Source organism: Gekko japonicus, unplaced genomic scaffold, assembly GCF_001447785.1.
Source record: "Gekko japonicus isolate JY-2015 unplaced genomic scaffold, Gekko_japonicus_V1.1 scaffold321, whole genome shotgun sequence".
Lineage (NCBI taxonomy): Eukaryota > Metazoa > Chordata > Lepidosauria > Squamata > Gekkonidae > Gekko > Gekko japonicus.
The window spans coordinates 383,435-411,096 of NW_015169181.1; the positions used below are offsets into that span (position 1 = coordinate 383,435).

Here is a 27,662-nt window from a genome sequence, read left to right on the forward strand (position 1 = left end):
AATGAGTTAATGGATGTGGCAGGTCGGCCGCAGCTGCTTGGCTGCTTCCAAGTGTTCTTGTGGAGACGGCTGGCGGCTCTGCCTCTGAGTGGAGGGCGCCCTTCTTTCCAAGGGAGCACAGCAAAAAGGACATCCTGAGAGAGGGGCGGCTTTCAGAGAGCGTCCAGCCCACTAAGTGGGGGGTTATGCCTGCAGCTTGTTGGGCTGGCTTCCAGGGCGTGGCAGGTGGCTTGTGGGATTCCTCCCTGAGGCTGTCTCCTCCAGCTGCTCCTGCTGCTGCTTCCCTTCATGTTCAACCCTATGCTTTGGAGGTGTACCTAACCTTTTGCTATTTTTGCAATGCTGGCACAAATGAACGTGGATTCACACGCATCCCACAGTGGGAGTCTGTGTCCAGCGGGTCTGTTGTTTTATAGTAGGCAGGCAGGAAGGAATAAGTTAAGGGGGAGAGGACAGCTCAGGGCCTATGCTAGTGAGGCCCCGCTTGGCATCTTTTACTTGGCCTTTCCAAAGAAAGAGGTGAGATTGGTTATGGCCTAAGTGTTACTTTAATAATAACCCTGCCCTTTGCTCTTCAGTGGAGCCCTGTCTTCCAATTAAAACTGGAGACAGGTCTGAATTACCACTGCTTTTATATTTTCCAAGCCCTTTTTTTTGCTACTCTCTCACTGCATCCCTTTGCTCAGCGGTTAAGTCTGTAGCACCTTCTGCTTTCTGTGTCAAGAAAGCTACAAATGGCAGATCTGGGGACTTTTCCGTCATGTCCTGAATCATGGGTTTCCCCCTCTCGCTTCCTTCCCCCTTTAATACTAAACATTTAGCTTTAAGTGGTGTCCTGAGGAACAAACTCTTATTTTGCTACTTTGAGATGTTTCGATTGGTCCTAATCAGAAGGAGGTGCAGTGGCTCAAGTGGTTAAGACGCTGAACTGCAGGCTGTGGAAGGTCGGTAGTTCAGCGGTTCGAGACCCGAGTGTGCCGCATGACGGAGTGAGCTCCCGTCTCTAGTTCCAGCTCCTGCCAACCTAGCAGTTCGAAAGCAAGAAAATTGCAAGTAGATAAATAGGTACCACTTTGGTGGGAAGGTAACAGCGTTTCGTGCGCCTTGGTGTTTAGTCATGCCGGCCACATGACCAGATGGATCCACAAAGCTTTCTACTACTCTTCATTTCCAAGTCTTACACTGCAGTTTCCAATAAATTGACTACACAAATTAATAGGTGAAAACCGCTGTACACGATATTACATTATAATTAAATGTCAAAGACTTCATTTATAATACGAGATCGCTCAAGCATTTCAGAATAATTATGAATAATTCAACCCTTCTTCCTTCTCATACTATCATGTCACTCTTGCCGGTTCCCCTTTTGTTTAGATCAGGTGGTCCCCAACGTGGTGCCCGTGGGTAACAATGGCGCCCACTGACAGCTGTCCTGGTGCCTGCCAGATGTTCTTAGGAAACAGGCAAGGCCAAGTGAGGCTTTTGCCCAGTAAGCCTTCTGACAGGCCACTGGAGATTGGATTGGCTGCACACATTTTTAAAATGTTGCTTTGGCAGCAGCTGCTACCACAGCACAAGAAATTCCACTGTATGATTGAAGAGGAAGAAGAGGAGTAGTAGTAGTTTGGATTTATACCCCACCCTTCATTACCCGAAGGCGTCTCAGAGCAGCTTACAATCTCTTTTCCCTTCCCCTCCCCACAACAGACACCCTGTGAGGTAGGTAGGCTGAGAGAGCTCTTTTGAAAACTACTTGTGAGAGAACAGCAGCTCTGAAAGAACTTGTGACTGACCAAAGGTCACGCCAGCAGCTGCATGTGGAGGAGTGGGGAACCAAACCCGGTTCTCCCAGATTAGAGTCCACACTCCTAACTACTACACCAAACTGTAGTCATTTTGTGGCTGCGCCCACCGAACTTTGTTGGAAGGTGCCCACAGGCTCAAAAAGGTTGGGGATCCCAGGTTTAGATCAATAAATGCATATTGAATAGGTTTCTCTCTCTGTCTTCCTCAAGTCTCTACATAGCATATAAATGCTGGCTTAGTAAATAAAACCAAGATACCTGTGAGGCTACCCAGAACTTTAAACTGATTAATAAGTTTTTTCCCCTTAATAGCATACTTTCGGTGGGGGGGGGATCTTCCCACTAATTTTCAGTTGATGATTGAAGGGTCCTTTGCTGAGATGTTGTGGATGCTTGAAGCATCGGTTCATCAGAGTCGGTATTGTCTCCTCCAACTGGCAGTGGCTCTCCAGGGTCTCAGGCAGAGGTCTTTCACATCACTTACTGCCTGGTCCTGTTTTAACTGGAGATGCCAGGGATTGAACCCGGGACCTTCTGCATGCAAAGCAGAGGCTCTGCCACTGAGCCACAGGTCCTCCCTATTTTTCTGTTATTATTGTTCCATTGTTTGATGTCCCTTGAAGACAAACAGGAAGCTCATCTTGTGTCTCTGGTGGGCTTTGGATATCATTAACATTTAGGAGGGCAACAATAGAAGCAAAATGAATATTTTTGAGGAGGTGGTGCTTCATACCACGTTGCCACTACAATCTTCTTCCACCCCATATTCCAGAAGATTTTACTCTTAGGGCGTGACCACCATATATGTAGGCAATCATCTGTCAAACACAACCTTTCCAAGATCAGCCTGAACAAATGTCTTTTTTCTGTTAATTTCTTGGATGTGAAAACCCATCAATGCATAATTTTGTAATTCAGTTTCCTGACATTTGAGATGTATTACTCCAGACTAGATTTTGGTACATATTTCCCATGTGGATTTATCTAGATCTTTATTCTGTGGCACTTTACATAAGTAGTGCAGTCTTGAGCAGAGTGAGCACCCTTCAATTGAAGTCACTGGGTTTAGATGGATAGAACTCTGCTAAATTAGGATTGTACTGTAAACATTGTTTCTGAATGAAACTGTAGAGGTGAGGCAGCTGCCTAACTAGAAAAAGAACAGATTTGAGGATTTGAGGATCTTATTTTTCTTCAAGGGACGCCAGTATTCATGTAACATGATCAGTCATGAATTCCATCATGTTGGGTTTCTCTGTGATAACCGCCTTAACATATGCAGTGGTCATTAATGGAGGAAAGATTTGTCTGCAGTGCCTTATTGATGGGTCACCAGAATCCATCTTGCCTGACGCCATGCACCAAGTTTTTTCCAATAATCAATAATAGTAAATGTTGTTGGCACAGAGCGTGGTTATACAATATTCATCCAGTGGATTCTCCCCCGGCTTGGTCTTCGATACAGTCTTGCAAGCTGCAGACCAAATGAATTCCTTGTTTATCATTGTTGTAGACTTTAAAGCGACAGAGCCAGCTGGCACTCTACTTCTTCAACAGCATTTTGGCTCATGGAGATCTGCGGAACAACAAACTCAACCAGCTTGCTGTGAACCTGTGGAACCTGGCTCAGAAACACGGTTTTGCTGACACAAAAACCATGGTAAGGGAAGCAGGAATAGACCTTGAAACTACTGGTGTTTGTAACCTGAAGGGCAAGCTTGGTCTTTTGGGGGGAGGGGGGTCTACAATTTCAACTTGCAGAAGTCTTGGCTTAGCAGAATAAGGGGTTAGAATCATAGAATGTTAGAGTTGGAAGGGGTCTTGCAGGTCATCTAGTCCAACCCCCTGCACTCTGCAGGAGCGTAGCCAAAAGATAGCCCTACAACAGAGATCTCTTCCGCTAATTGTGGCACTTCCCTCCAGCACAAAGGAGCCATTTGCTGATGCAAGAATCAGGGGAAGGTCCCGTGTGCCAAAGGAAGCGACCCAGCTCTAAGCTCTTTCTAACTGCTGGACCTTGAAAAAAATTACCTTATTGTCAGGGTTGTTTGTTCTCTGCTCCCCAAATAAAAATAATAAAGCAAAAGTTGTTCTTTGGAGCATTATGGTGCATTATGCAATAGTTAAACTGCATGCTTCATTCTGCTTATGCTGATCATGGGAAGGGGTGAGGGGAGCTACACTGGGCACTGGAGTCTTGACCCAGTTTCTGCTGAACAGCCCTCTGACTTTAGCGATTTTCCTCCCCAGACGCTGCCTGCATATTTTCTAGCCTGGTTTTGTTTTTGTTTGCAGCCATAAAGGCTGGAAGCTGGCTCTTCCCCAAATAAGAGAGCAAACAGTGTTATTTTTCTGTGCGAGGGGGCAGGGATTGAGGGAGGAAGCCACTGAGAGGGCATAGGGGAATAAGGTATTTGCTGTTGTAGAGAAAAAGATTATTCCTGCCCTCCCTTCCAGGTGAAAACCTTGGACTATATCAAGAGGCAAAGCAAACACCCTGAGCTGCACCATTTTACAGAGCTGGCCCTCAGACTTCCTCTGCAGTCAAGGACCTGATGAATCAAGAGCCCCTGGAAGGCAGGTTTCCAAAGCCGGTAAAATATAAGCTGTACCTTAAGCTATTATTGGAGTTCAATATCTTTTCATTTGAAAGCGTCCCTCGGTGCGTGAAAGATTTATTCTGACGGAAGCAGGAGGGAGAACTGTCCTGAGTTGCAAACGCCTCTGAGACGAGTCTTTGTTTCCATCTGCACAGCCATTAAAGCATTGAAATGCTAACTTGATTGAAATGCTAACTTTGGGGTCAATAAAATTTATCTTGCGGTTGCAGAAGGGGAAATAACCCGAAACCTTGACATGGTGGTAAAGAAAAGATGAAGGTTACTTTGCATTGCCACTGCAAGCGGCAGCTCTCCAGTGTCGCTGCCTCGGAAGAGATTGTCTCATACATCTGATAAATAGCCGCTGCCCTAGGACTGCTATCAACCCTTTCCTGAATACGTGGCTTGGTTTGATTGAAACACACAATGGAAAAGAACCTCTGGAAAAAAGGCTAGGGGAGAGAGGCTCGGAAGCAAATGTGTTTAGGGAGCTTTTGTAGCGAAGCTCAAAATAAAAGGAGGGGAAGATCTAATCAAGGAAAGGACTCACTGGGCATGAATACAGATATTTCCTAGCATTGCTTAGCTGGCTATTTTGTAATCATTAGGAACGCTTATTAAGATGCATAATCCAGTCTTCATTTGCCTTTTGATTATAAGCCTCAGTGAGGGATGTAATTTTTTCCCTTTCAAATTTCTAGTTAACACACTTGTTAGAGTGAGGGGTGAACCGAACGTCACAGTGGAGAAAGTTGTATGCTTAACCTTGCAGTGTCCTTAACTCCATCCCCTGAACACCAAGCTGGATAAGCTGGGTTTATGTTTTCAGAAAATAGTTGCGATTTGGTGGGCCTGTAGAAGAACGGGATCCAGCAACAGCGGGACTTGGCTGGGAGATTCCCAGAGCGAGCGTCACTGGTGATATGAGCAAGAGAGCGCTTTTGGCCAACGTTGGGTCTTTCAGTTGAACCAAGGCAGACTGTCCTGCAGCAGCAAAATACAGACATGTCTGAATGCCACTTTGGAGGTCTCATTTATTTACAACTATGATAAGTTAATTTTGGGTTGTTGAAACGGGTGCAGAATGTTGCGTTGAAACACAATATGTCGACTTGCTTCCAAACCTTTGCGCAGCATCTGGTTGGAAACTTTTTCTAAACATCTTTCTATGTACATCATACTATTCCTTCAAACCAGCACCTTCTTTGGGATCTGATGCTAGGGCAGTTGCTGTTATCAGATGTACAGGGTACTTATTAAACAACAAAATATTACCTATTTGGCAAAGCCAAACCCACAAATCAAGCTGCAAGTCCTCTCTAGCCAATGGTGGGATTGTTGTGATGTCACAGGAGGGCTCCAGAAACACAGGAGCTCTGTAGGAACAGAGAGGACATGGATGTGAGGACAAAGGGGGTGGGGTGGGGGAGGGCAGGGGAGGTGAGTCCAGGCGTGGGGGAAGGAGGATGCTGATTCCAAAAAGAGAAAACTCAAAGAAGCAAAACAAAAGTACTACTGGGTTTCAGTTACCCCAGACTGAGTAGTGCGTGTTCATATCCTGTACAGAAAGCATTGTTGGAGTTCAGCCTTGAAGAATCTGTCCCAGATAGACCTCGGCTTGGAATGGCCCTAATAACACCAGACGCTAAAGCAGCGGAGGCCACACACTGGAAAGGGCAACAAGCCCCCTTGCAGCTGTGTGTGAACCGGTCACCTCATTCGCACACTTCAGTGGCTTGGTAGTGTGGGCTGCTCTATGTTACTCAACACAGGGGGTTGGGATTAGGAGCTGGGAGACCCAGGTTCAAAACTCGAAAAGAGAAAACTCCACTTTGCCATGGAAGCTTGCTGGGTGAGCTTGGGCTGTTCACACACTCAGCCCCACTTTGTCTCCTAGGGTGAAACGGAGGAAAGGCGAATAATGCAAGCTGTTTGGGTCTCCACTGGGGAGGGAGGCCAGGGTATAAATAAATAATAGAACTGCTCCCACAGTGAGTGACCTTTCGACTGCCAGTCTGGCTTGAGAGTCCATTCATTGATTTTGTTTTGGGGGCCAAGAGAGATCTTCTTTGAGCAAAGGCCTTTGTTACACCAGGGACGCGGTAGAACTGAGGAGGTACAGAGTGGCTATTGTTCACGCAAACCTCCATGTATCTTCCATGTATGACAGGGATACGCAGCCTTTTACAACTGAAGAGGCAAGCGGCATCAAAAGTGAGAGCAAGAGGTCAACAAAGAGCCAATATAAGAGCTCTTTTTTGTACGACGCACAAGATCTTACAATAAGAAACATACACAGGAGCACCCTGTGGAATCGTTTCAGCAAACTGGCATAAATCTGTGCACGATTCCAAGGGGGAATGGCTGAACTGGGTGGCTAAACCACACAGAAGAAGAGCGTTTGTTCGTACGTCAGCCTGCACATGGCCATTCCTGCAACTGGTCTTCTGGTCTTGCACACCTTCTCTGACTAATCTCTGTCATATATAAACCCTTGTCAAAAGCAGGAACATGTTAACCATTCAGTGCAACCTAAGCCCCAGTTCCCTTCTGAGTGGTTATGCAGCTTGGAATGGATTATTTGCTGGCTAGAAGATGGGGTGCCCGGCAATGCTCCCTCTAAGATGTGGAATCTTGTGAGCAAAAATTCTACTCTGTGAGCGACTGGCATTAAAGCTGTGAGCGAGCGATTTGGCTACTGCATAAATTAGTTTGCTCTGGAGCCATCCTTCCTGAGCTACGACAAAAACGTGCGAGCCGGAGGCTAAAAATCTGTGAGCTAGCTCACACTAACTCATCTTAGAGGGAACTCTGGTGCCAGGAGGTCTGAATTCTGAAGCCTGCTGCATAGAAACAGTCACAACTCCAGGTGACCTCCTGACAAGAAGAGGAATGTAATTTTACCCCATGACATAAAGGACTGAACTAGATGTGATGTGGTAGTTACCACGCCTCCCCCCTCAGTGTAAAGCAGCTGGAGTAGGGAAGGGTTGGTTTTGCTTCCTTGCCAGCTGTTTGCTGAACACCCCACCACCACCCCCAGCTTCTTTTCTGGATGGGTGAGAAAACAGCTGGAAGGGGTGTGTGCACGTCTGTCTTGAGCAGACAAGAAGCTGGCAAGGAAAGTGGTAAAAGGTCTCCCCTCTTTCTCTGAAGCTGAAACCACCCACGGTTCATTTGTGTCTGAAAACAACAGTGGAGCCCGCACTGTTTGGGGGAGGCAAACTGCAGAACATCTAGAAGAGTTTTGGTCAGGAGGCTACAAACAACCAGGGCAGGGAAAGTGGGCAAAGTGCATGGATCTCAAGCTGGAAACAGAAGTGATGGGCCTGTTGCTGTGGAGCTGCTGTCGTGACTGGGTCTCTTCGGTGGTAGCGGGATGGGATGGGAGACGGTGCCTGTTGTTCCTTTCCAGATCTGCTCTGCATCCGAGGTGAGTTTCATTGGAACTGGCAACAGCAATGTGGCTTGCCTTCCCCCCTCTCAAAAAAAAAAAAGTCTTGCCGCCAGTGGCATGGGACATAGTCCCTGCACACCTGCCCGCTCCTCAGCCTGTGTCCCTGGATCCTGCCGGGAACAGTTAGCCCGGTCTGTTACGGGATTTCTAGACAAGTCCTTTTGAGGCCTGTACCAGGCAATGTTTACTGCAGCAAAACAGAAAAGCAGCATCTTCAGTGATGTTGGCCTCCCTGATCATGACTTGCATATCCATGAGAAAAGACGTAAACACGCATGCACTCAGCACATAGGGAACTTCTGAGCCCACGGAACTCTGGGAAGGCCTAATCAAACCAGCAGCCTGAATGTTTGTTGTATGCCAGGTTCTCCAGGGAGGTTTGCCAAGGAGACACCAGAACTTCAAAGTAGAGGGCTTTACAATTTAATACTTTTACAATTCAACATGTATTCAACATGTACTGCATAGGCATGTTGATGCAGTGGTAAATCCCACTGTATTCAGAAGACCACCCCACAGACCATTCTTTCCATTGGTTCATAACCTTAGCTCACTTCTGTCCTTGTTCCATTCATTTCAGTATGTAACGGATAATGATAAACTCTGAACACAGTAAGATTGAAAGTGCTTAAGTCAGTCAGGAGTGCGCCCGGTGCACACTATCCACAGGTCAATTTCTTCGTGGCCTTTGCTCAGCCCTTGAAGTTCTGAACCTGTCTCTGGCCTTGCTGCCCTAGTGAATAGACAGGTTTACTTCTGGGTCTTGGTGATCGAGGGTGAGTTGGCCACTGTTGCTGGTGGGAACAGAACCTGGCCTTTTAAAAAGACACTGCAGCAGATGTGGGTACAAACAGGTCATTGTCTTGTTATCACAAATGCCCCTCCGACCAACATTTAAGCCATACAAAAGGTTGCAGGAGCAATACCCTCCCCAAAGCCCAATCATAATGAATTTGTTTGGCGTGAAGCTCATAAAGAAATCAGGTGAAAGGAATATCCTTTTAATAAAGGTAAAAACAACAATACATTTAAAATAACGAACTTTGGAGTACTGTTGAAGCCATGAAGTTCTTCAGATCCCAGTACAAAAACCCTGAAAGGGCCAAAGAATTTCATAGCCATTTCCCCCCCTTCAGTAAAAATATGATGTGACTCCCATAGTTCAGCCCTGCCCCCAGAGCAGCTCATTTTCAAAATGCAGCAGGATGAGCATTCACAAATCTGAGCTGCCAAACAGGGAGCAAGGTTTCCGGAGGAAGATACTTGTTATTTGTCCACACAGCAGCGGAGAGGTAGAGATTTCAGTGATTCAGGTGTTAGGACACGTTAACCTGAAGTCAGCTGATTTTTTTTTTTTACTCTTTACTCACAGTAGTCCTCAAACTTTAGAGATTTAGAGGCATATTTATCTATGTACACCCGTTTCTGAGGAGCCGGCTGGAACCCGAGGCCAGCACCTCCCCGTTGCTTCCAGTCCAGTGCCTTCTCAAATTCAGCCTGCAGGGTCTGCTGCAGCTTCTCCTCTCCATGCCTGGCCAAAGCCATGTTATGTTTTGTCACCTTGGCCGGTGACTCCTGAGTCAAAGCAGGACCTCTCTTAAAACCACCCAAGAGTCTGAGAAACTTTGTTTTCTGCTCTGTGCTGTCAAAGGTTGCCGTGCTCCACTGGCCAAAATGGTGATCCTGAAGAGATTAAAGACAAGATGGGGGTGATTTAGCTGCAGTCCTTAAACCCTGGTTTCCTATTGATAGGGTATGAGCCCTTTGCATAAGACCATCGACAGAGCATCAGATGCCAGGTGGTGAAGAGGTTGCCGGTACGACAAGTAGCGTGTGTATGGATAGTAGGGCTAGTGGTTATGTTTGTGTTCATATGTATTTGTACACTTTGCCTGCATACACATACGACACACACTGAGGGATCCCAGTCATTGGGGGCCCATGGGGTCAGTATAGTTCCAGCCGTGAGCCTGTGCTGCTTTACTTTTCATGGTGAGGGGTCTGGAGACCAAGTCCTATGAGGACAGGTTGAAGGAGCTGGGCATGTTTAGCCTGGCGAGGAGATGACTGAGAGGTGATATGATAACCATCTTCAAGTACTTGAATGGCTGTCATATAGAGGATGGTGCGAAGTTGTTTTCTGTTGGCCCAGAAGGTCGGACCAGAACCAACGGGTTGAAATTCAATCAAAAGAGTTTTCAGCTAAACATTAGGAAGAACTTCCTGACAGTAAGGGGGGTTCCTCAGTGGAACAGGCTCTCTCTGGAGGTGGTGGGCTCTCCTTCTTTGGAAGTCTTTAAGCAGAGGCTAGATGGCCATCTGACAGCAATGCTAATTCTGTGAATTTAGGCAGATCACAAGAGGAAGGACAGGAAGGGTTGCCTCAGTGCTTAGTTATTGTGGCCCTTTCTTACACTCCCAGGGAAATGCTGATTGCCACTTTGGGGCCAGGGAGCAATTTTTCTCCAGGCCAGTTTGGCCAGGAATCCTGGAGGTTTTTTGTCATCTTCTGGGCATGGAACAGGGGTCACTGAGGGTGTGGAGGGGGTATTTGTGAATTTCCTGCATTGTGCATGGGGTTGGACTAGATAACCCTGGAAGTCCCTTCCAACTCTGTGATTCTATAAGAATGAACAACAACTATAAAAGTGCCAGCAAAGGTTCACAAGGGAGTGACAACCATCTCATCCCTACCACCACTGCCCCCTGCTCCATCCTTCCTACACTTCCATTTCCCAGCTCACGCTTTCCCCAAGCTTTCCCCTCGTCCTGCTGTAGAAAATGTAACCATTATTATTTTGCATGCAGACAAAGGGACACTTGGCACAAATTGAGACTTGCTACTCCTAATAAATATGACCAAGTGGATAGTGTCCCAGTTCTGTACAGTGCCTAGTGGGGGCAGAAATAAAAGTGGACACACAAAACTGAGATCAAAGTTGGAAATCTGTCATGTGGGCAGGGGCCGTTGGAGACAGACAACTGCTCCAGTGCCTTAGCACAGCAATATAGAGACTTAACAGAAATGAATGGGCTGGCAGGCAATTTAGGACTCATCTCCCCCATCTCTGTTAAGACCTCGATAGCCCCATTATTCCTTCTGCCAGGGTTCATTTGTCAGGGCCACCTTCCTCCAAGATGCAATTGCTTGCCCCTTATGATAGTTAGTGACATCCAAATTTGTGGGCTGCTGAATCCAGAAAGGGAATTGAAAGCACCCTTCATTTTCTTCATCTCAATTTCTTTGGCCATGTAGTGTGTGTGTGGGGGGGAAGGGGTCATGCTAATTAGAGTCCTGGTGACAGCAATGTCCAAGGGCTATTGTTATTTATATTCCATCGTAAATAGAACACGTTTTCTGCTGCAAACACATCACAGCTTATTCCCTACGGGAATCAAAGGGGGGGGGGGAATGCTACTTTTCAGCATTAATGATGAGAATTACAGCTCACTGCCTCCAGAGTTCACCAGGCTGTTTTCAGCATCTCCAGGGACTGGACTAATTTGTTCTGTAGAATGACCTCCAGTTTCCAATCAGGGGAGAGACTGGCTTGCCAGGCAGCAGACATGACCAGCATAGCAAAATAGCGATAGAAGAGAGCCACATTCTCTGAGCAGATCAAGCTTTCGCAGGAATGGTGCTTACCGATTCGTCCACTTTCTTGATGGGTTTCGTTTTGCCAGATTCCCGGTCAATCTCTTCTTGGAGTGCCTGCCGTCTCAACTAGGGTAGAGAAAAAAAAACTCTTTATGTCCCCTCCCGTGTAAATTGTGGGTAACTGGATAAGAGAGAACAAATTTTGAGTCCAGTAGCACCTTTAAGACTAACAAAGGTTTATTCAAGGTATGAGCTTTTGTGTGCACACTTCCTCAGATTGAAATGAAAGCTAACAGTTCAAACATATAGGCAGATTTGAACTGTTAGCTTCCATTTCAGTGTATCTGAAGAAGTGTGCATGCACACGAAAGCTCATACCTTGAATAAACCTTTGTTGGTCTTAAAGGTGCCACTGGACTCAAAAGTTGTTCTACTACTTCAGGCCAACACAGCTGCCCACTGATTTGGTTCATTAAAATACTGATATACCACCTTAGCAGTGGGCTCCCAAGGGTTTTGTTTTGTTTTTAATTACAAAAAGCATCAAAGAACAGCAATAAAACTACAGCACTAAAATGCAGAGAGCAGCATTAAAACACAAAACAGCCTACGAAGCAGTAGAACTAATGAAAACGCTAGCAGTAATAAAAAAACATCAAGCAGCATATTAAAAGAACTCTGGGCATACCTTTGAAAACTTGCAACCTGAACTCTTCACCCCTTCCAATTTTCAACCGGAAGAATCTGGTTAGATGCTCTGAAGAAGATTTTCCTCTGATCATTCCTGTGGGAGAGGACTATGGCTTGGCCCACAATCTACTTTGCATTTAGAAGTTTCCAGGTTCAATCCCCAACAGCTCCAGTTCAAGGATTTGGAGTAGCAGGTGTTGGGAGACTGAGCTAAGATCAATGGGCTGTAGCTTCATAACAAAAGGAGGCCCTATAAAAAGCACCCTTTCCAGGCAAAAAGTTCCAGGTTTATTCCTTTGGACCTCTAGCTTAAAAGGGTCACAGTTGGAAAGCACTGGGAATTCCTTGAGGTCCTGGAAAGAATGCCTGTCAGAATAGATGAGATCACACACCTGAAATAATGTGGGCGCACCACTTTACACAAAAACATGGTCTCCGTGGGTAAGAAGCATTCAGTTGTCACAAAGAAAATATCCTGCAGGTTGGAAGGCTGTTTTTTTCTTGGCTTAGGGAGCACTGCAGGTAACAGATGCTCTGAAAGTGCCTACATGATGGAAGGGGAATGTAATACACTTTTAGGACAGTCAACATTTTTATTTGAAACCCTTTTGGCGTTTGCTTGAGATTGCAATCCTTCCCCCAGCCTCCAAACTTTGGTTTCATGACTCCTGCTCATTTGAGATGGGTGACCAGTTGCTCCTGGATGTAAGTTCGGAATCCTTATATCAGGACTTTTTTTGGGGGGGGGGGTGTTGTTTTGCTTTCAACAGTTAACTGACAAAATGAGAACAGCCTATCAGCAGGGCTCAGAAACTGGAAGGCAAAATGTGAACACTGGAACTTCTGAACCAGCCTCCTAGGATGCCGCCATACCAAATATTCCCACAGCACTAAAGAAAATGGAGATTGTACCTTGTCTATCTTTACTTCATCACAGTTTCCTTTCTTAATTGCTATGACTTGGATTTCATCTTTGGTTTCCTGTATTAAAGAAGATAGAAGACTTGAGCATTGCTGTGAGAATCTTCACATGCTCAAGCAAAGATAACCTCCCATGCGATGCAAAAAATACAAAAGAATGTTATGAATACTGAGTTCTAGAAAGCTGCATGCGAGTGGTGACATGGCTGAATGGCCTGAATGGATCTTGGTTTGCTCCGAGAGGTTCCGGCAAATCTTCCGGATTATGAACATTTTAGAAATGAGAGGACAGCGGGGTGCACACAAATGGAGGGGGTGGGGATGGGACTCAAAACCAAACACCAAGGAATAAAATAAATTCCAACTACAAATGCATACATGAAAGAGAAGTGTTAATTGTTGAAAAAGATCTAAATAAGACTGAGAAACTTCCATGTGATTCCCCATTACGTTAAACCACTGGGAGGAGAGAGGGAGTAACCAACACACAACAAGAACAATGGGGGAAGGCAAGGGACACTCGTAGAGTTATGGAAGCTGTTGGCAAGTAACTGGGCTTGAGTGAAACAGAACGAAGGAGGATGCCAGGGAAAAAAGACATATGGGGGAAGCTTGAAGAGCCAACTCAAGCATGAAATAACCAGAGAAGGCAGTGATTTGCAGCACATGGGTACAGGCAAAGAGCGATGGGCTTTGCTCCATTTGTTCCTTGTCACACATGTGACATTCCAAGGCAGTTCAGGGCAACTCCTAAACAACTATCTCCAGCCACCTCTGTTGATGTGGGTTTCTTTCAAAGGAAAAAAACAAACAACAAAAATACAAATAAAGTGCTGAAGATGGCCTGCCAAATGCCATGAATGGAGCCAAGACTTATTCTGTTCAGGGAAGCAGACAAGAATGTAAGAAAAGCATGGAAAAGGGTCTCTGTGAATGAAGAATCTTCCTGCTGGAGCAGATCAAAAGTACCATCTTCACTGACCAACTGGACCCAGTAAGATTCCTAGACCTGTATATGTGTGGTTGTTTAGAGATCAGCATCCAAACATGCAATGCTTCCTGCAGGCAAGAACTGGATCAGACCCAAAGGTCCATCTCTAGTCCAATGTTCAGTGGCTGACCAGAAGAAAAGGCCCACAGCCAAGTAGGCCAAAGCCTCCTTCAGCAACAGATTTCCAGAAATGGAGGTCCCATTCAGCCATCATAGCTAAGGGCCAGTGGTGGTGGGTTCCATAAGATAATTATTCATTATGTAAAGGACTTCCCTTTTGCCTGCTCTGTATCAGCTTTACTGGGTGCCCCCAAGTAAGTCTGCTTTCTCCACACCCTGCATAATTTTATAAGGGTCTACTTCAGGATTTCGCAACATGGTGCCCACCACTACTTCCACTGGTGGACATCAAACTTTTCAGAAAGTGTGTGAGGCCACCATAAGGCAGGGCTTGTTATTGGACAACTTCATTCTAAAAATTTTCATGCCTGTCACAGAAGCTGCAGTCGCTGAAGGATCAGGAGGGCTGGTAAGCTTTCCTTAGCCAGTGTGTCATTCCATGCCGTTCCCCCTTCAAGCTTCCCTTCTTCTTATTCCCCTTCCTCTTTCTCCCTCTCCTAGGGGATTGCCTTCATATTTTAAGTGTTCCTTTCTCTATCTCCTTTGGGCTTTCCTTCGTCTCTTTTTATTCCCCTTCAAGTCTTTTGCATAGTGAAGAGAGAGGTATTGTGTTTGGCTCTGCCTCCTGCAGCCGCCGTTTGGGGTTCAGCTCTGCCTCTCGTAGCAGCTGCCATTTTGATGTGGCGCTCACCATCACCTCTCAAAATTCCAAAGATGCTTTTGGCTCAAAAAGACTGGGGGATCCACCCCCTACCACTGTATTTCTAATCTAATTCACAAGTTGAGACAGAACTTGATACATGATCTAGGCCCCGGTCACACGGGGCGGATATTGCGGGGGGAGGGGGGGAGGCGTGCCTGTTTGCTCCAGAGCGAACTACTACGCGGCTGCCGGATCAAACGTCCAGCCGACGTCCCATGGTTCGGGGGGAGGTGCCGATTATACGTCAATCCTGCGGCACGGCAAAGAAGCGGCGCAGCAGGGGTTGTGTTTTAACCAAAGTGTGCGCATGCGCCGTTGGGTGCTTGTGCGCATCCGTGGAGACTTGGGGGAAAAAAACCTTTTCGCAACGGGAAATGGGCAGGCGCCGGATGCCACGAGCTACCACCGGAAACTAGTACCTTGGAGGTACTAGTTTTTTACGGCGCATCTTCGGCGGTAAGCCTCGCATTCGCCATGGGAGCTCTACGCTTCCCAGATGTTGCGGTTTGATCGCACCCGGAAAATCCGCCTATCTTCCGTCTCTGTAGCGTGGCTAATGCTCCGTGTGACCGCAGCCCTAGTCTAGCTAATGCCCAGCTGTTGCTGAAGGCTGCCCTGTGGTGTCTCTTCCTTTCATTCACATCCACACCACCAAACCGGAAATTGGAATGCAACAGTAGATATTGCTTTGGGGAACCCACTTTTTGCAAGGGATTACAGGGTTTAACTCAGCCTTCGCTTCAGGATCATTAATAAGGGAATTGGAACTCCCTTTGGAAGTCAGAAATTCTTACAAAGTGGGCCAAGACCTTTCCTTGCCGGTTTCTGTGGCTTTCTTAAAGCCCCTGCTGTCGAAGCTGCAATGACAGCCAGTCTCAAATCTGGAGGAGATTTCCAGGAAGGCAGGCAGAACCTCAGAAACGGCTACAAACCAAAGAACCAGTTTTCTTTGAGAAATTCAAGTCTTTCAGTGGCTGGACCTTGAAGGACTGGATGCCGACAATTCCAGGGCTTCTCTTTTCAAAGGTGCCCAAAAAACAGGCCTCTTTTGCAATGGGGGGGGGGGACAATGCTGCACAAAGAATGGATACCATGCCTGCATGGAAGCTAGAGAGTGTACTCTAGATCAGGGGATACTGAGCACTTATATGTCACCAAGGGATGAATATCCAGGTGTGAACCAACCTGCATGGTCAGCGTAGCAGATTGCTAGAAAGGGGAGAATCTCAACGACCACGCCCTCTCCCTGCCAAATGTGTGCAGGAGCACCCTTGATTAGCAAATCCTCTACTTCATGGCTTTCTACCATGTACTATCAGTGACTTCGTACTGAGAGCACAGGGGAACATGATGTTCCATGAAGACACACAAAGAAAAAATAAGGGCTTTAAATCGGAAAGTGGGGGTGCAAACTATGGGTGATTTCTCACGAGAGCGCCGTTTGCCTCGACACAAACGTGTCAATTTCACACCTGAAGCTCCGGGGCTGCATTTTGACTCGGGGCTTCCCCCGATTTCCTCCGCAGTTTCGTGATCCTGGTTTTTGAGGATCATGAAACTGCGCTTTGGCCAGGGGGCTGGACCTTTCCCACTGTGCTATTCCAAGAGGAGTTTTCCCTATGAAATTTTACTGAGGATAGGGTTAGTTTGTGTTTGCTACGAGCTGCCTTGGAAGCAATATGTTAAAGGCTAAACTAAATACGCTAAAATAAAATTTAACTGGGAAATGAAGGAGAGACCAGGCTTCCCTTCCCCGGCTTCTCATCTCAGCAGGCGCCTCAGCTTTTTGTTTACCTCTTCATATGAATAATATGATTGACTGCTCACCTCCGCGTGCACGCTTGCAAACGGTTGCCGTAATCTGAAAGGTGGCCAACAGGCAATGCCGATTTAATTAGAAAATTTATCCCTGCAATAAAACCACCCTCTCTTTCAAAAGGTCAAAAGGAAAAACACGTAATAAAAAAAAAAAATTATGACAGCCCCGAGGGCCTAACGGGAGAAATCCCATAATGAATAATGGATACATGTAGACTCTTTTGCAAGTGGCGTGTGCTTTGATTCCCTGCAGCTGACTTAGTGATGGAGACACGGATTTGGGGCCTATGTTTTGTTCTGCTCACTGCTGATTTTCCTGTTCTCGCGGCATACCCCTGAAGGCGGAATACCCCCCCGGTATTCCTGATGGACCCACACCAGCGGAGTTTCAGGGAGCACAGTCACAGGAAGAGGGAGGTGTCCAAGTTCTCTTACGCAAGCACTGCTCAGGATGCAGTTCTCAGGATTAGTCCCACCCTTGCTTTTGGAGCCTACATGCAGCCCAAATGGCTCTAGGGCTGCTGAACTATATTAAGCACAACACTTTCTTCATTCAGGCTGTAGTTCAGAAGCCAAAGTTGTGCCTAGATTCAGGCTACATCGGGTCAAGAGGAATGCAAGTCTGGGGAAAAGCGGAGTTTACAGTATGGGGCTACAAGTTCCAAAGTCCTGCTTCATACGGCAACGTGGGCGGCCCTGGTTGCTTCCATGCCTTGCCTGCTAACTTCTGCCAACGTGGTCACTTACCACACTTGACAGACACACCTTCTAATGGGGTGGTGCTAAAACAGCACATAAGCTGGGCCTGCTTATCCACCTGGCCTGAAACTGCATTTGTTAACTGGGACCACACCGCTGCGGCTAATGCATAAATAACAGCCAGTATGCAGGGCTCATTAGTGTCTCATTCTAGTGGCTTTTCCAATTTTATGATGATCAAAAATACTTTTAATCAATTAATCTAATTCAATTAATCAATTAAGCAGTCCTGGCTATTCTGTCACATGCTCAGACACTTCCTCTGTAAAACATACCTCTGCTTCTATCTTGACCTTTGCCGGCTCTGAACTGGGCTCTTCCTCAGCTCTCTCAGGTCCTTCCCTCTTCCTTGCCTTCTTCTTTGTGGCATCACACTGCTGGACGCTGTTCTCCCAGAAGCGGCTGCTCTCTGACCTCGCTGCTGGGTCTTGCTCCTTCTTGGATTTTTTTGCTTTCTTTTTAGCTTTTTTTATTGCTACCGCAGTTCCCTCCCAGTAGAAAGCATCTTTGTTGCCCTCCATAAGATCTGGGTAATTGTCTGCAACTTTGGTGTACGTATTTTTCTTCTTGTGGCCTTTGCTGTCTCCTTTAGAGTTCTTGATCAGATCTGTTCTCTTTGTTTTTTCTTCAGATTTGGTCTTCCAAAGAGTTTCAGTAGAGACAGCAGGATGGTTTTCCTGGTTACCTGCCCATGTCAAAAGGGAATCAACTTCCTCCTCCTTCGATTTCTTCTTCTTCTTCTTCTTTTTCTTCTTTTTCTTCTTCCCTTCCTGCTCTGTTACTTGCCTTCTCTTTTTCGATGTGTGGGCCGTGTCCTTGTGATGTTGCTTGCAGTTATTTTCTTCTTGCAGCTCATAGGTAGGGTCTGCGGTGCCTTTCTCCAAAACCCCTTTTCTGGTTTCTCGACTGTCCACGGGTGTTAAACAGCGAATATGTTTGCTTTCCCCCTTGCTTACAGCATTCTGGATAAGAGTCAGTTTTCTATCTGACGGCATCATTTCATGAGAAATCATTTCCATTGTGGGGGGCAAGTCTTTTTTGGAATGATCATCTTCAGCATGTGAGCAAGCAAGCTTGTGTTTTTTCTTCTTTCTCTTTGTATCGTATCCATTGTTGCCTTCACAGGTCTCAGGGACACTCCTTTTGCATTTCTTACCAACAAGGAAATTGGCTTTCATACATATTGTTGTTTGGCCTTGGCTTGGAATTTCTGGACTGCTCTCTCGCTCACAGGAAAGTCCTCGTTTTCTCTTTTTCTTTAAAGCCTTACGTGGATTTTCTGCTTCTTTGATTGATCCCAAATCTGAAGTGCTTTGTATAGTAATAGGCAGGTCTACAAATGCTTCATTCTTTAATTTAGAGTCCAGTTTCTTCTTCTTCTTCTTCTTCTTCTTTGGAATTGAACTGTTCTCTTCTACTGAGTGTTTCTTTTTCCCCCTCTTGGCCTTTGTGGGTAGACCAGACTGAACATCATCCTCATCACCACCATCATCTATTATAACAACTAGTGGGTTCCTGGTAGCCTTTTTCATTTTGTTCTTTTTCTGCACAGTTACCTCAGAATTGTACTTCTTAGCATCTGGAAAGCAACGGATAATACAACAGTTGGGGGAAGCATTTGGTGAAAGTGCCCTCCACAAGAACCATCAAAGGCACAAAGGACCCCCTGTGAACGTTGGTTGCCACAAAGATCCATTCTGGACCCTTCCTTCTGGCCTCAAGAAGGATGGGAAAAAGCTTGGCAAACACATTCATCTCCAGGCTTACTCTTAAGAGCAACACTGAAGATTCATCTACCTACTTATCTCTTTTTTTATCAAACTTTTTATTTTTGGATATAACATGTTAAACATTACATCTTTTCTTTTGACAAATATCCTTTTCTCTTTGAAATCTAGTTAAACCAATTAAAGCACAAACAATTCAGCAAGAACTTGCAGGTGACGTATAGGTATACAGCTTAACATCCTTTCCTGGTGGGAAGAAGAAGAAGAAGAGATTGGATTTATACCCCGCCCTTCACTTGGAGTCTCAGAGCGGCTTACAAACTCCTTTCCCTTCCCCTCCCCACAACAGACACCCTGTGAGGTGGGTGGGGCTGAGAGAACTCTGACACAAACTGCTCTTTTCCAAGGACAATTGTGCCAGAGCTTGTGACTGACCCAAGGTCACATCAGCAGGTGCAAGTGGAGGAGTGGGGAATCAAACCCGGTTCTCCCAGATTAGAGTCCGCACACTTAACCACTACACCAAAATTGTTTTTAACATCCCAATTTTTCTCTATATATTCTTTAAAGTCTATCCATTCTTCAAAGAATTCTTCATCTTCCTTGTTGTTCAAGTTTCTTCGTCAATTTGTCCATTTCTGCCATAAAAAGCATTTTCTGTATCCATTCCTCTATTTCTGGTATTCTGTCTTGTTTCCAAGACTGTGCATAGGTCATTCTAGCATACCTACTTATCTCTTTACAGGTTTGCATCCTGCCAAGGAACCCAGGGTGATAACCCAGGATTCACGCCTCTATTTTTTCTACCAAACAAACCCTGTGAGGCAAGGTCCAGGAAGACAATGGGACTAGCACAAGTCACCTGGTGAACTTCACGGATCCCCAGTCTCCTTGGCCTCTCCCTCCTTCAGCCTCTTACAAAATGGCTCCTGCCACAGTGAGCTGAATTTTAGGCTCTGGGTGTGATGGTCTTGTGCGCACACCCCCACCCCCAAGATAGCAATGTATGATGCAAAACTACAGTCTACTTTTGGGGCCCTCTAACTGAATGACTGAGTTGGCGCCTTGGCTATCTGCCCAAAGTCTGTCCATGATGATGTCAGCGATGCCTGTTTCCTGATCTTCTCCCTAATATTTCCTATACTTGTAGGACCCAACGGTCAAGTTGGGTTCTGCCCCTGAGTTGGCCTTTCCTTTCTGCTTTGGTTAGGGAGTATTTCTGGCCTTGAGTCTGAACCATTCCCAGGATGCAATATGCAGAATACAAACTTGTTCAGGCAAAGACGGGCATGGACACAGAAGAAACCTTGGCAGTATTAAAAACAGGGATGGGATGGGGACACAGATGTGAATTTAAGGCTTGTTAAAAATACCCACCCACCCCAAACCTAAGAAATGGTAATGTTGGGTCTAGGCGTCCTCCCGTAGCTGTACAGATGTTTGAAGGAGGAGGAAAGACTGCTTCTCTCGAACAACCTGAGACAATGCAACATGTGCCTGCTTTTGTCAGCTATAATTTTAACTGACTCATTATTTAGAGTTAATGCTGTGCCACTCACAGCAGTAATTGCACCTCTGCAAAGCAGCAGCAGAACCAACATGCCTCTCTCACGACCGGGTAGTGTGCTTACACTTCTAAGCAGAGCCTTCTAAGCAGAGCCGCAACCGACTTATGGCAACCCCATAAGATTTTCAAGAGTCATTCAGAGATGATTTCCATGCTGTCTGCCTCCGCACAGCAAGCTTGGATTTCCTTGGTTGTCTGCCATCCAAACACTGACCAGGGCCAACTCTGCTTAGCTTCCGGGATTTGACAAAATCAGGCTAGCCTATCTAGGTCCAGCTGAGCCTTAGCGTGACATAAATAAATGGAATAAAATAAAATAACACAATTTTATTACATCACCAGTGCCCCCTCCCTCTGAGACAGAGCAAGATGGGTAGCCATATTAGTCTGTCTGTAGCAGTAGAAAGAGTCCAGCAGCACCTTAAAGACTAAAAAAAATTGTGACAGTGGATGAGTTTTCATGAGTCACTGCTCAGGTCTTCAGATACAGCACCCTCCCTCTGCGAACAGGGCAAATTCCAGACAAACCCAATTTCTACCTCAAGTCAGAAAACTCAGGATGTGCTTATTGCACAGTTGGATGGCATCAACAATTAAGGCTTGTCTTCTAGTTTTTGTAGCTCAAATGTGAGCACCATTTTCCTTCTATAAACAGATATGGAAAAGAATGTTTTATGTTTAGTTGGGGAACTAAACATAAAACATTGGGACTGGCCCTAGGACAGTCAATCACACACGTTCTCTTAGCCCAGCCTACCTCACATGATTGTTGGGAGAATAGAATGGGAGAGGGTAGAACCATCAACATCACCCTCAGCACCTTGGAGGAAAGTGGCAGGTGCAATTGCTTTAATGGGGGGGGGGCTTTTATCTTTAACAGGAGATGGAGGACATATCTATAACAGCTGTTAAGCAAGATAGCCAAACTGAACCTCCACTTTCAAAGGCAGTGTACCTCTGAATACCAGTTACTAGTGGACAGACAACAGAGAAATATCAGACCACCCAGTACTGGGAATAGAATGCTGATCCTGCATTCTTTGTCCTGATCCTGCATTCATGTCACTCTTCCTCAGAAAACTCCCACACAAAGACTCATCCTCCACTTCCATAAGACCCTCGATTCCTTTTGGCCTGATCCTGCATTCATGTCACTCTTCCTCAGAAAACTCCCACACAAAGACTCATCCTCCACTTCCGTAAGACCCTCGATTCCTTTGTCATCCCTTCTATCTTTCCCCAAAGATAATCAGAACTTCAAATGATGGTGCTGTGATATATTTGGAGTGACTGTTTAAACTGTGCCTATTCTTTTTAAAAACTGTCCCACATAGCTGAGCGGGTGTGGAAACAGACATGTATGTATGCACCCGTATCTATACACATGTATATATACACGCATAAACATAGTATCTCTATACATTGTGTATATTTACATTAACAAATATATTTACATATACACATAAGTTGCACATTTGAATATTGTTCGCATATACACATACACACTATGTATGCACTATATATACACACATCTGTATTTATTATTTGCATACACACTGGCCACAGTTACATTCACATTTTATATATGAACAACCCCATCCCTCCTTCACCTATTCTGCTATGGTCTCACCCTGCAGGTGTTCCCTTGACCTGTCTCACTGCCCCCTTTTAACCGCCAGTTCTGTGAAGTAATAATGAAAGCCAATGGTGCCACTGAGCACATGCAGAGTGCCCTTCTCCTATGGTTGCCAGCCTCTAGGTGGGGGCTGGAGAGCTCCTGGAGTCACAAGTGATGAAGAGAAGAGATTGGATTTATTCACTACCCGATTCACTACCCGAAGAAGTCTCAGAGCGGCTTACAATCTCCTTTCCCCTCCCCACAACAGGCACCCTGTGAGGTAGGTGGGGCTGAGAGAGCTCTTTCCAGAACTAGATGTAGCACAAATGGATAATTTGAGCCTGATGTCACAAAATAAAAATGACAAAGTATTTAACACAAGATGGGCTAAGGTGTATGAATGGGTGAGGAGGATAAATGTATGAGACTGCAATATATGTTAACATTAGGTTGGAGTGAAATTCACGTAAATCGAAGCTAATATCTGTAAACTGTGTCTATGGATTGTAACTATGTAAAAATCAATTAAAATATTTTAAAAAGAGAGAGAGAGAGAGAGAGAGAACTGGTCCTGAGAGAACAGCTCTGAAAGAACTTGTGACCGACCCGAGGTCGCACCAGCAGCTGCACGTGGAGGAGCGGGGGATCAAACCCGGTTCTCCCATATCAGAGTCCGCGCTCTTAACCACGACACTAAACTGGCCCTAGACTACAGAGTTCAGCACCCCTGGTGAAAATGGCTGCTTTGGATGGTGGATTTTATGGCATTGTCCCTCCGTCCCCCAAATCCTCTGGAATGTCTCAACCCAGAGTCGGCAGGCCTACCTATGCACGGACCTATGCGGGTGCGCTGAGACGGAGGCTCCCCTCGCAAAGAGCCACCCGCCCTCCCGCCCTCCCTTCGCTCACCCCAGCAGCTCCCCGCGGCCCTCCTCCCGGCTCCTGCTCACTCTCCCTCGAGCTCCGGCCGAAGAAAAGGGAAGGGGCGGTCAAGGACCCCCGGCGCCCTCTTTCGCTTAACCCGGAAAGGAAAGGCGCCGCGGCCTAGCCGGAAAACGCGCCGGCCGGCCTGTGTTTGGGGGTTGCCCAGCAACCGCTCCCGCCGCGGCCCGGCATGGCGGCGGCGGCGGCTGCTGCTGCTGCTGTGGGTGAGGAGTCTCGGCCGGCGCTCAGCCTCTGGGAGCAGATCTGTGCAGGTGGGCGCCAGAGCCTCTCCGCCCTCCTCACCTGCTGCTTCTCCCCATCTCCTTTCTCGCTTCTCGGGTCTTCACCTTTCAGTCCAGGTTGTCGGAGGGCGTTAAAGGGGCTTCCTCCTCCCCCTCCTCCTCCCCGACAGGTATTTTGTGGCTTGAGGGAGCAAGCTTAAATGCGACTCCTCTCAAGGCCCGTCGTGTTCAGGGAGGCTTCCCTCAGGAAAGGTTTCCGAGGCTTGCGGCCTGAGTGGCTGCAGGAACGCGCCCGGGGAAGGCGCGAGACGCCACAGCTGCCCCCCCCCCCCCCCCCCCCCCCCCCCCCCCCCAAACCCCCCCCCAGGTGATTGCCAGCTGCAGATTTGTTACTTCGTTTCGCTCCCTAAGGCAACAAACTCACTTTAGCTGACGCTGACAAAGGGGATTTTAAAAAAAAAACTTTTTAAAGGTCTTTGCAACTATTTAACAGTACATAAACACTGAGGCCTAGAACAACAACAACAAAAACCCCAAACAACTGGGAATATTTGGGAGGAAGTCCCTCCTCCTTTTCCCTCGGGAATTTAAAAAAAGGTTCTGACAAAAATGGAAGGAGCACTGAAAAAAAACACTATGAAATTCTCTCACTGAAGTGCAATGCTTTTTAAGGCAAGGCTTTTACTCATTCAGAATGTGTAGTGTGAGAGTTTTCACTTAAGTAGATTTCCAGGACTGGGTAATGATAATTCCTGTTATACTGCACTAGCAAAAATAGTTGCCCTTAAAAATATTGTATAAATGAGACCAATTTAATTTACAATTAATAAACTTATAATGTGTTTAACAATACACTAATTGACAAGTTTGATGTTTTCAGTGCTATGAAGTTTACTTCAGTATCCAGAGATGCTGCTAGCCCAGTTATGAGTCCATGACACTGTTTCTGCCCCAGTAACACACTTTGGTGTAGTGGTTAAGTGTGCAGACTCTAATCTGGGAGAACCGGGTTTGATTCCCCACTCCTCCACTTGCAGCTGCTTGATGACCTTGGGCAAGCCATAGTTTTGTCAGAGCTGTCCTTGAAAAGAGCAGTTTCTGTCAGAGTTCTCTCAGCCCCACCTGCCTCACAGGGTGTCTGTTGTGGGGAGGGGAAGGGAAAGGAGTTTGTCAACCGCTCTGGGACTCCAAGTGAAGGGCGGGATATAAATCCAATCTCTTCTTCTACTACTACTACAAAATGTGTTGCTTTGTATTTTTAAAGTTTTTAATTTATGACAAAATATTTGTTTGTTTCATTTATACCCCAACTTTCCCTTCAGTGGGTATCAAAAGTAGCTTATGGCATTCTCCTCTCCTCCATTTTATCCTCTCAACAACTCTGTGAAGTATGTTAGGTGGAGAGTGTGTGACTGGTCCATGGTCGCCCAGCAAGTTTTCATGGGAGAGTGGGGATTCAAACCTGGGTCTCACAGATCCTGGTCAGGCGCTCTATACTTACAGATGCTCAGATAGCAGTTCTTTCAGGATTTTGAAGCTCTCTTTTCTATACTGGATTTGTTTGCACTTCTGCTTGTATTTTGAATGTCATAAATATGCCAACTAGACCAATTCTATATGCTAACAGTGCACGCTTATGCAGTTACCGTAATCTAAACCTACTGATTTCAGTGGCATAACTCTGCAGAGGATTGCACTGTTATGTTACAGCAGTAAAATATGTTGTTGTTTTTAATTTAAAGAAAGTAAGTATTGGATTCAGTTGCTTTTCCCAATATTGCAATTTGTTTTCTGGGGGTGGGGGAAACAGGGGGGAAATCCTTATGGGTTTTAACTTCAGCAAATGTTATATCTCTGATTATGGAGCAACGTATGTATTTCCTGGACATTATGTACTTTATAGAGGCAAACTTAAATTTGCCATTGAGTCTCCCAGAGCCTCCTTTCCCAACTCACCCTGTTCCTCCTGCCCCCCTTTCTGGCCTTGTGACCCACCTCCAAGAGAGCCTTAACCAACAGCAGTGTCCTGGCTCTTGCTCTGAGAACTGCTGACTTAATACATTGCAAAGATGGGCTAGTCTCATAATTCTGGAGGGGTAACTGTTTTGTTCTGTTGCAGCCAAAGTGAATGGGAATCTGGTGGCAACAAACATTTTTATTCTAGTGTTAGTTTTTGTGGATCATTATGCCATCATGGTATCAGTGATCAGAATGTTGGTCTAGGATCTGGGTGACTGGCATTCAGACCCTTGCTCTTGTCATGACACTCTCTTGGTGACTTTCAGTCTAAGCCAGAAGCGTCGAATTCATTTGTTACAGGGACCAGATCTGCCATAAATTCTACTTTGTCAGGACAGGCCATGTGTGGCATAAAATATAATGTCAGGTACCGAAGATATAAACTTTATAAAGGACACAGGCAAACCCAATTAATGATAGAACAAAGTTTGAGTTCAGTGGCACCTTTAGGACCAACAAAGTTTAATTCTAGGTATACGTTTTTGTTTGCATGCACACTTCATCAGATATGAAAGCTTATACCCAGAATTAAATTTGTTGGTCTTGAACTCAAACTTTTTCTGTTGCTTCAGACCAACATGGCTACCCACCTGAACTAATTAACAATATTATTTTTACTCAAAATACAACCAAAAGCAATTGATTCCTCGGAGTGAAAGCAATTGATTTACTGGGGAACACACAGAAGCCCCAGTAAATGTATTTAATCATATGCAAGACTAGTTTTTTCCCCAAGGGATACCATAAAAGGGGTGATATCTTACATTTCTGTACAAATTAGTTACCTTTTTGTATATATAGCACTTTTAGGAGATGAGTCATCATCCTTGCAAGTAAATACAGTAGTTTTTCAGCACACACACCCCATACGCTCAGCCTCAGCAGCTGAGCACGGCTATGATTTGTCCCTCACTTTGGTTCCTCACTTCCCCCATCCTGCCTCTGAGGATCTTGAGGAAGCACACAGGACTTCCTCCTCCACTGCCCCATCCCCACCACTGTGAGGTGGTCCAGGCTGAGTAACTGGCCCTGGGTGACCTGGACGACAGGGTCCTCACTCGGGGGGTGGGGATCTGAATCTGGCTCTCCCAGATCCTCCTACGCTCAGTTCTTATCCCTCCTGCATTTATCACAAAAGCGGCGGGGATGAGGGGAAGGCCTGATGGAGAGGCTGTTTCCAAAACCTCCAAGAGGTACTTTTTGTCCTCCCGCAACACCTTTTCCCTCATGGGCTGAGAAGGGGGGGGGGGTCATGGCACGCATAAGACAGCCCAGTTGCCTCCGAATTCACACACTTGCCCTCCTCAACTTCCCCCTGCTGGTCCAGTCCCTTTGTTGGCACATCGCTGCTCTGCACTCCTGCTCTTCCCAACTGGTCTTCCCAACTGCCTTTGGCAGTGCCAGCCACTCAGCTCCCCCCCCCCCCCCATGTGGGTTTGCCAATCCTCACTGAGCTGTGGTCAGAGGAGAAAAAACATAATACTGCCTCTTTCTGCGCCTTTGCCTCCATCTCCCCACACTATTTTACCTCAGCCTCGTAGCCCTGTCTTCTAGCGATTTCATTTCTATTTCTGGACAGCTTTGACCATACACACCTCACCGCATGTGCCCGCTCATACCCCCACCCCAAGCAGCCTCCTGCCTTCATTGCACAAGTTGCTCATGGGCCGGATAAGAGCCCTGGTTCCGTAGTGCCCGGCAAGTAGCAGTTCCACAATACTATTCATGTCATGAAAGAGCTGAATTGCTACTCTCCTCATGCCCTAATCCTAAACCAAACTGGGATCTGTTCACATGCTGTTTTCAAAGAAAGCCCATGTGGGAGTGATGAATATGGAATGCCCAGCTATTTATTTTTTTTTAATGAAATTTGGAAATCCGGGCCAGCTAATGGCCCAGAGGATACAGGATGGAATGCCAGCTAATGGCCCCGAGGATACAGGATGGAATGCCCAGTTTCATCTATATGAAATTGTATATTTCCTTTTTGTTTCAGTTGTTCCCAGGGGCACCCCAGGCAGAAGCAGACTTGCATTGGGTTTGGGCAGCTAGAAGGAGAGCATCCAATTTGTTACACACCAAATTAAGTGATAATATCAT

At 46.2% G+C, this 27,662-nt stretch overlaps 3 protein-coding genes across 3 annotated transcripts in view; 2 read left to right on the forward strand and 1 right to left on the reverse strand.

Annotated features, from left to right (window-relative positions):
- Positions 1–5,417, forward strand: part of LOC107114570 (chromosome unknown open reading frame, human C16orf62) — a 97,716-nt gene extending 92,299 nt beyond the window's left edge. The window contains exons 28-29 of the mRNA XM_015416108.1: positions 3,322–3,468; positions 4,266–5,417. Of these exons, the coding sequence (XP_015271594.1) occupies positions 3,322–3,468; positions 4,266–4,364 (246 nt within the window). The 3' untranslated portion in view covers positions 4,365–5,417. The remainder of the gene's footprint in view (positions 1–3,321; positions 3,469–4,265) is intronic.
- Positions 5,418–8,552: 3,135 nt separating this feature from the next.
- Positions 8,553–23,385, reverse strand: KNOP1 (lysine-rich nucleolar protein 1). The gene is made up of 5 exons (XM_015416125.1): positions 23,328–23,385; positions 17,741–19,044; positions 13,066–13,134; positions 11,512–11,589; positions 8,553–9,548 (listed from the first exon to the last, which is right to left on the reverse strand). Exons 2-5 carry the CDS (start codon positions 18,995–18,997, stop codon positions 9,228–9,230), a joined length of 1,725 nt encoding a protein of 574 aa, XP_015271611.1. The 5' UTR covers positions 18,998–19,044; positions 23,328–23,385; the 3' UTR covers positions 8,553–9,227.
- Positions 23,386–23,491: 106 nt separating this feature from the next.
- The window catches only part of IQCK (IQ motif containing K), a 72,593-nt gene continuing 68,422 nt past the window's right edge, over positions 23,492–27,662 (forward strand). The window contains exon 1 of the mRNA XM_015416109.1: positions 23,492–23,573. Coding sequence (XP_015271595.1) covers positions 23,492–23,573 — 82 coding nt within the window. The remainder of the gene's footprint in view (positions 23,574–27,662) is intronic.

Excerpts from the sequence above, each read along its gene's own strand:
- KNOP1 (XM_015416125.1), bottom strand. The coding sequence starts at position 18,997 with ATGAAAAAGGCTACCAGGAACCCACTAGTTGTTATAATAGATGATGGT. Across the intron at positions 13,135-17,740 it reads AGGTCAAGATAGAAGCAGAG|GAAACCAAAGATGAAATCCA; the intron begins GTATGTTTTACA and ends TCTTTAATACAG. Across the intron at positions 11,590-13,065 it reads ATGAAGTAAAGATAGACAAG|TTGAGACGGCAGGCACTCCA; the intron begins GTACAATCTCCA and ends TCTCTACCCTAG.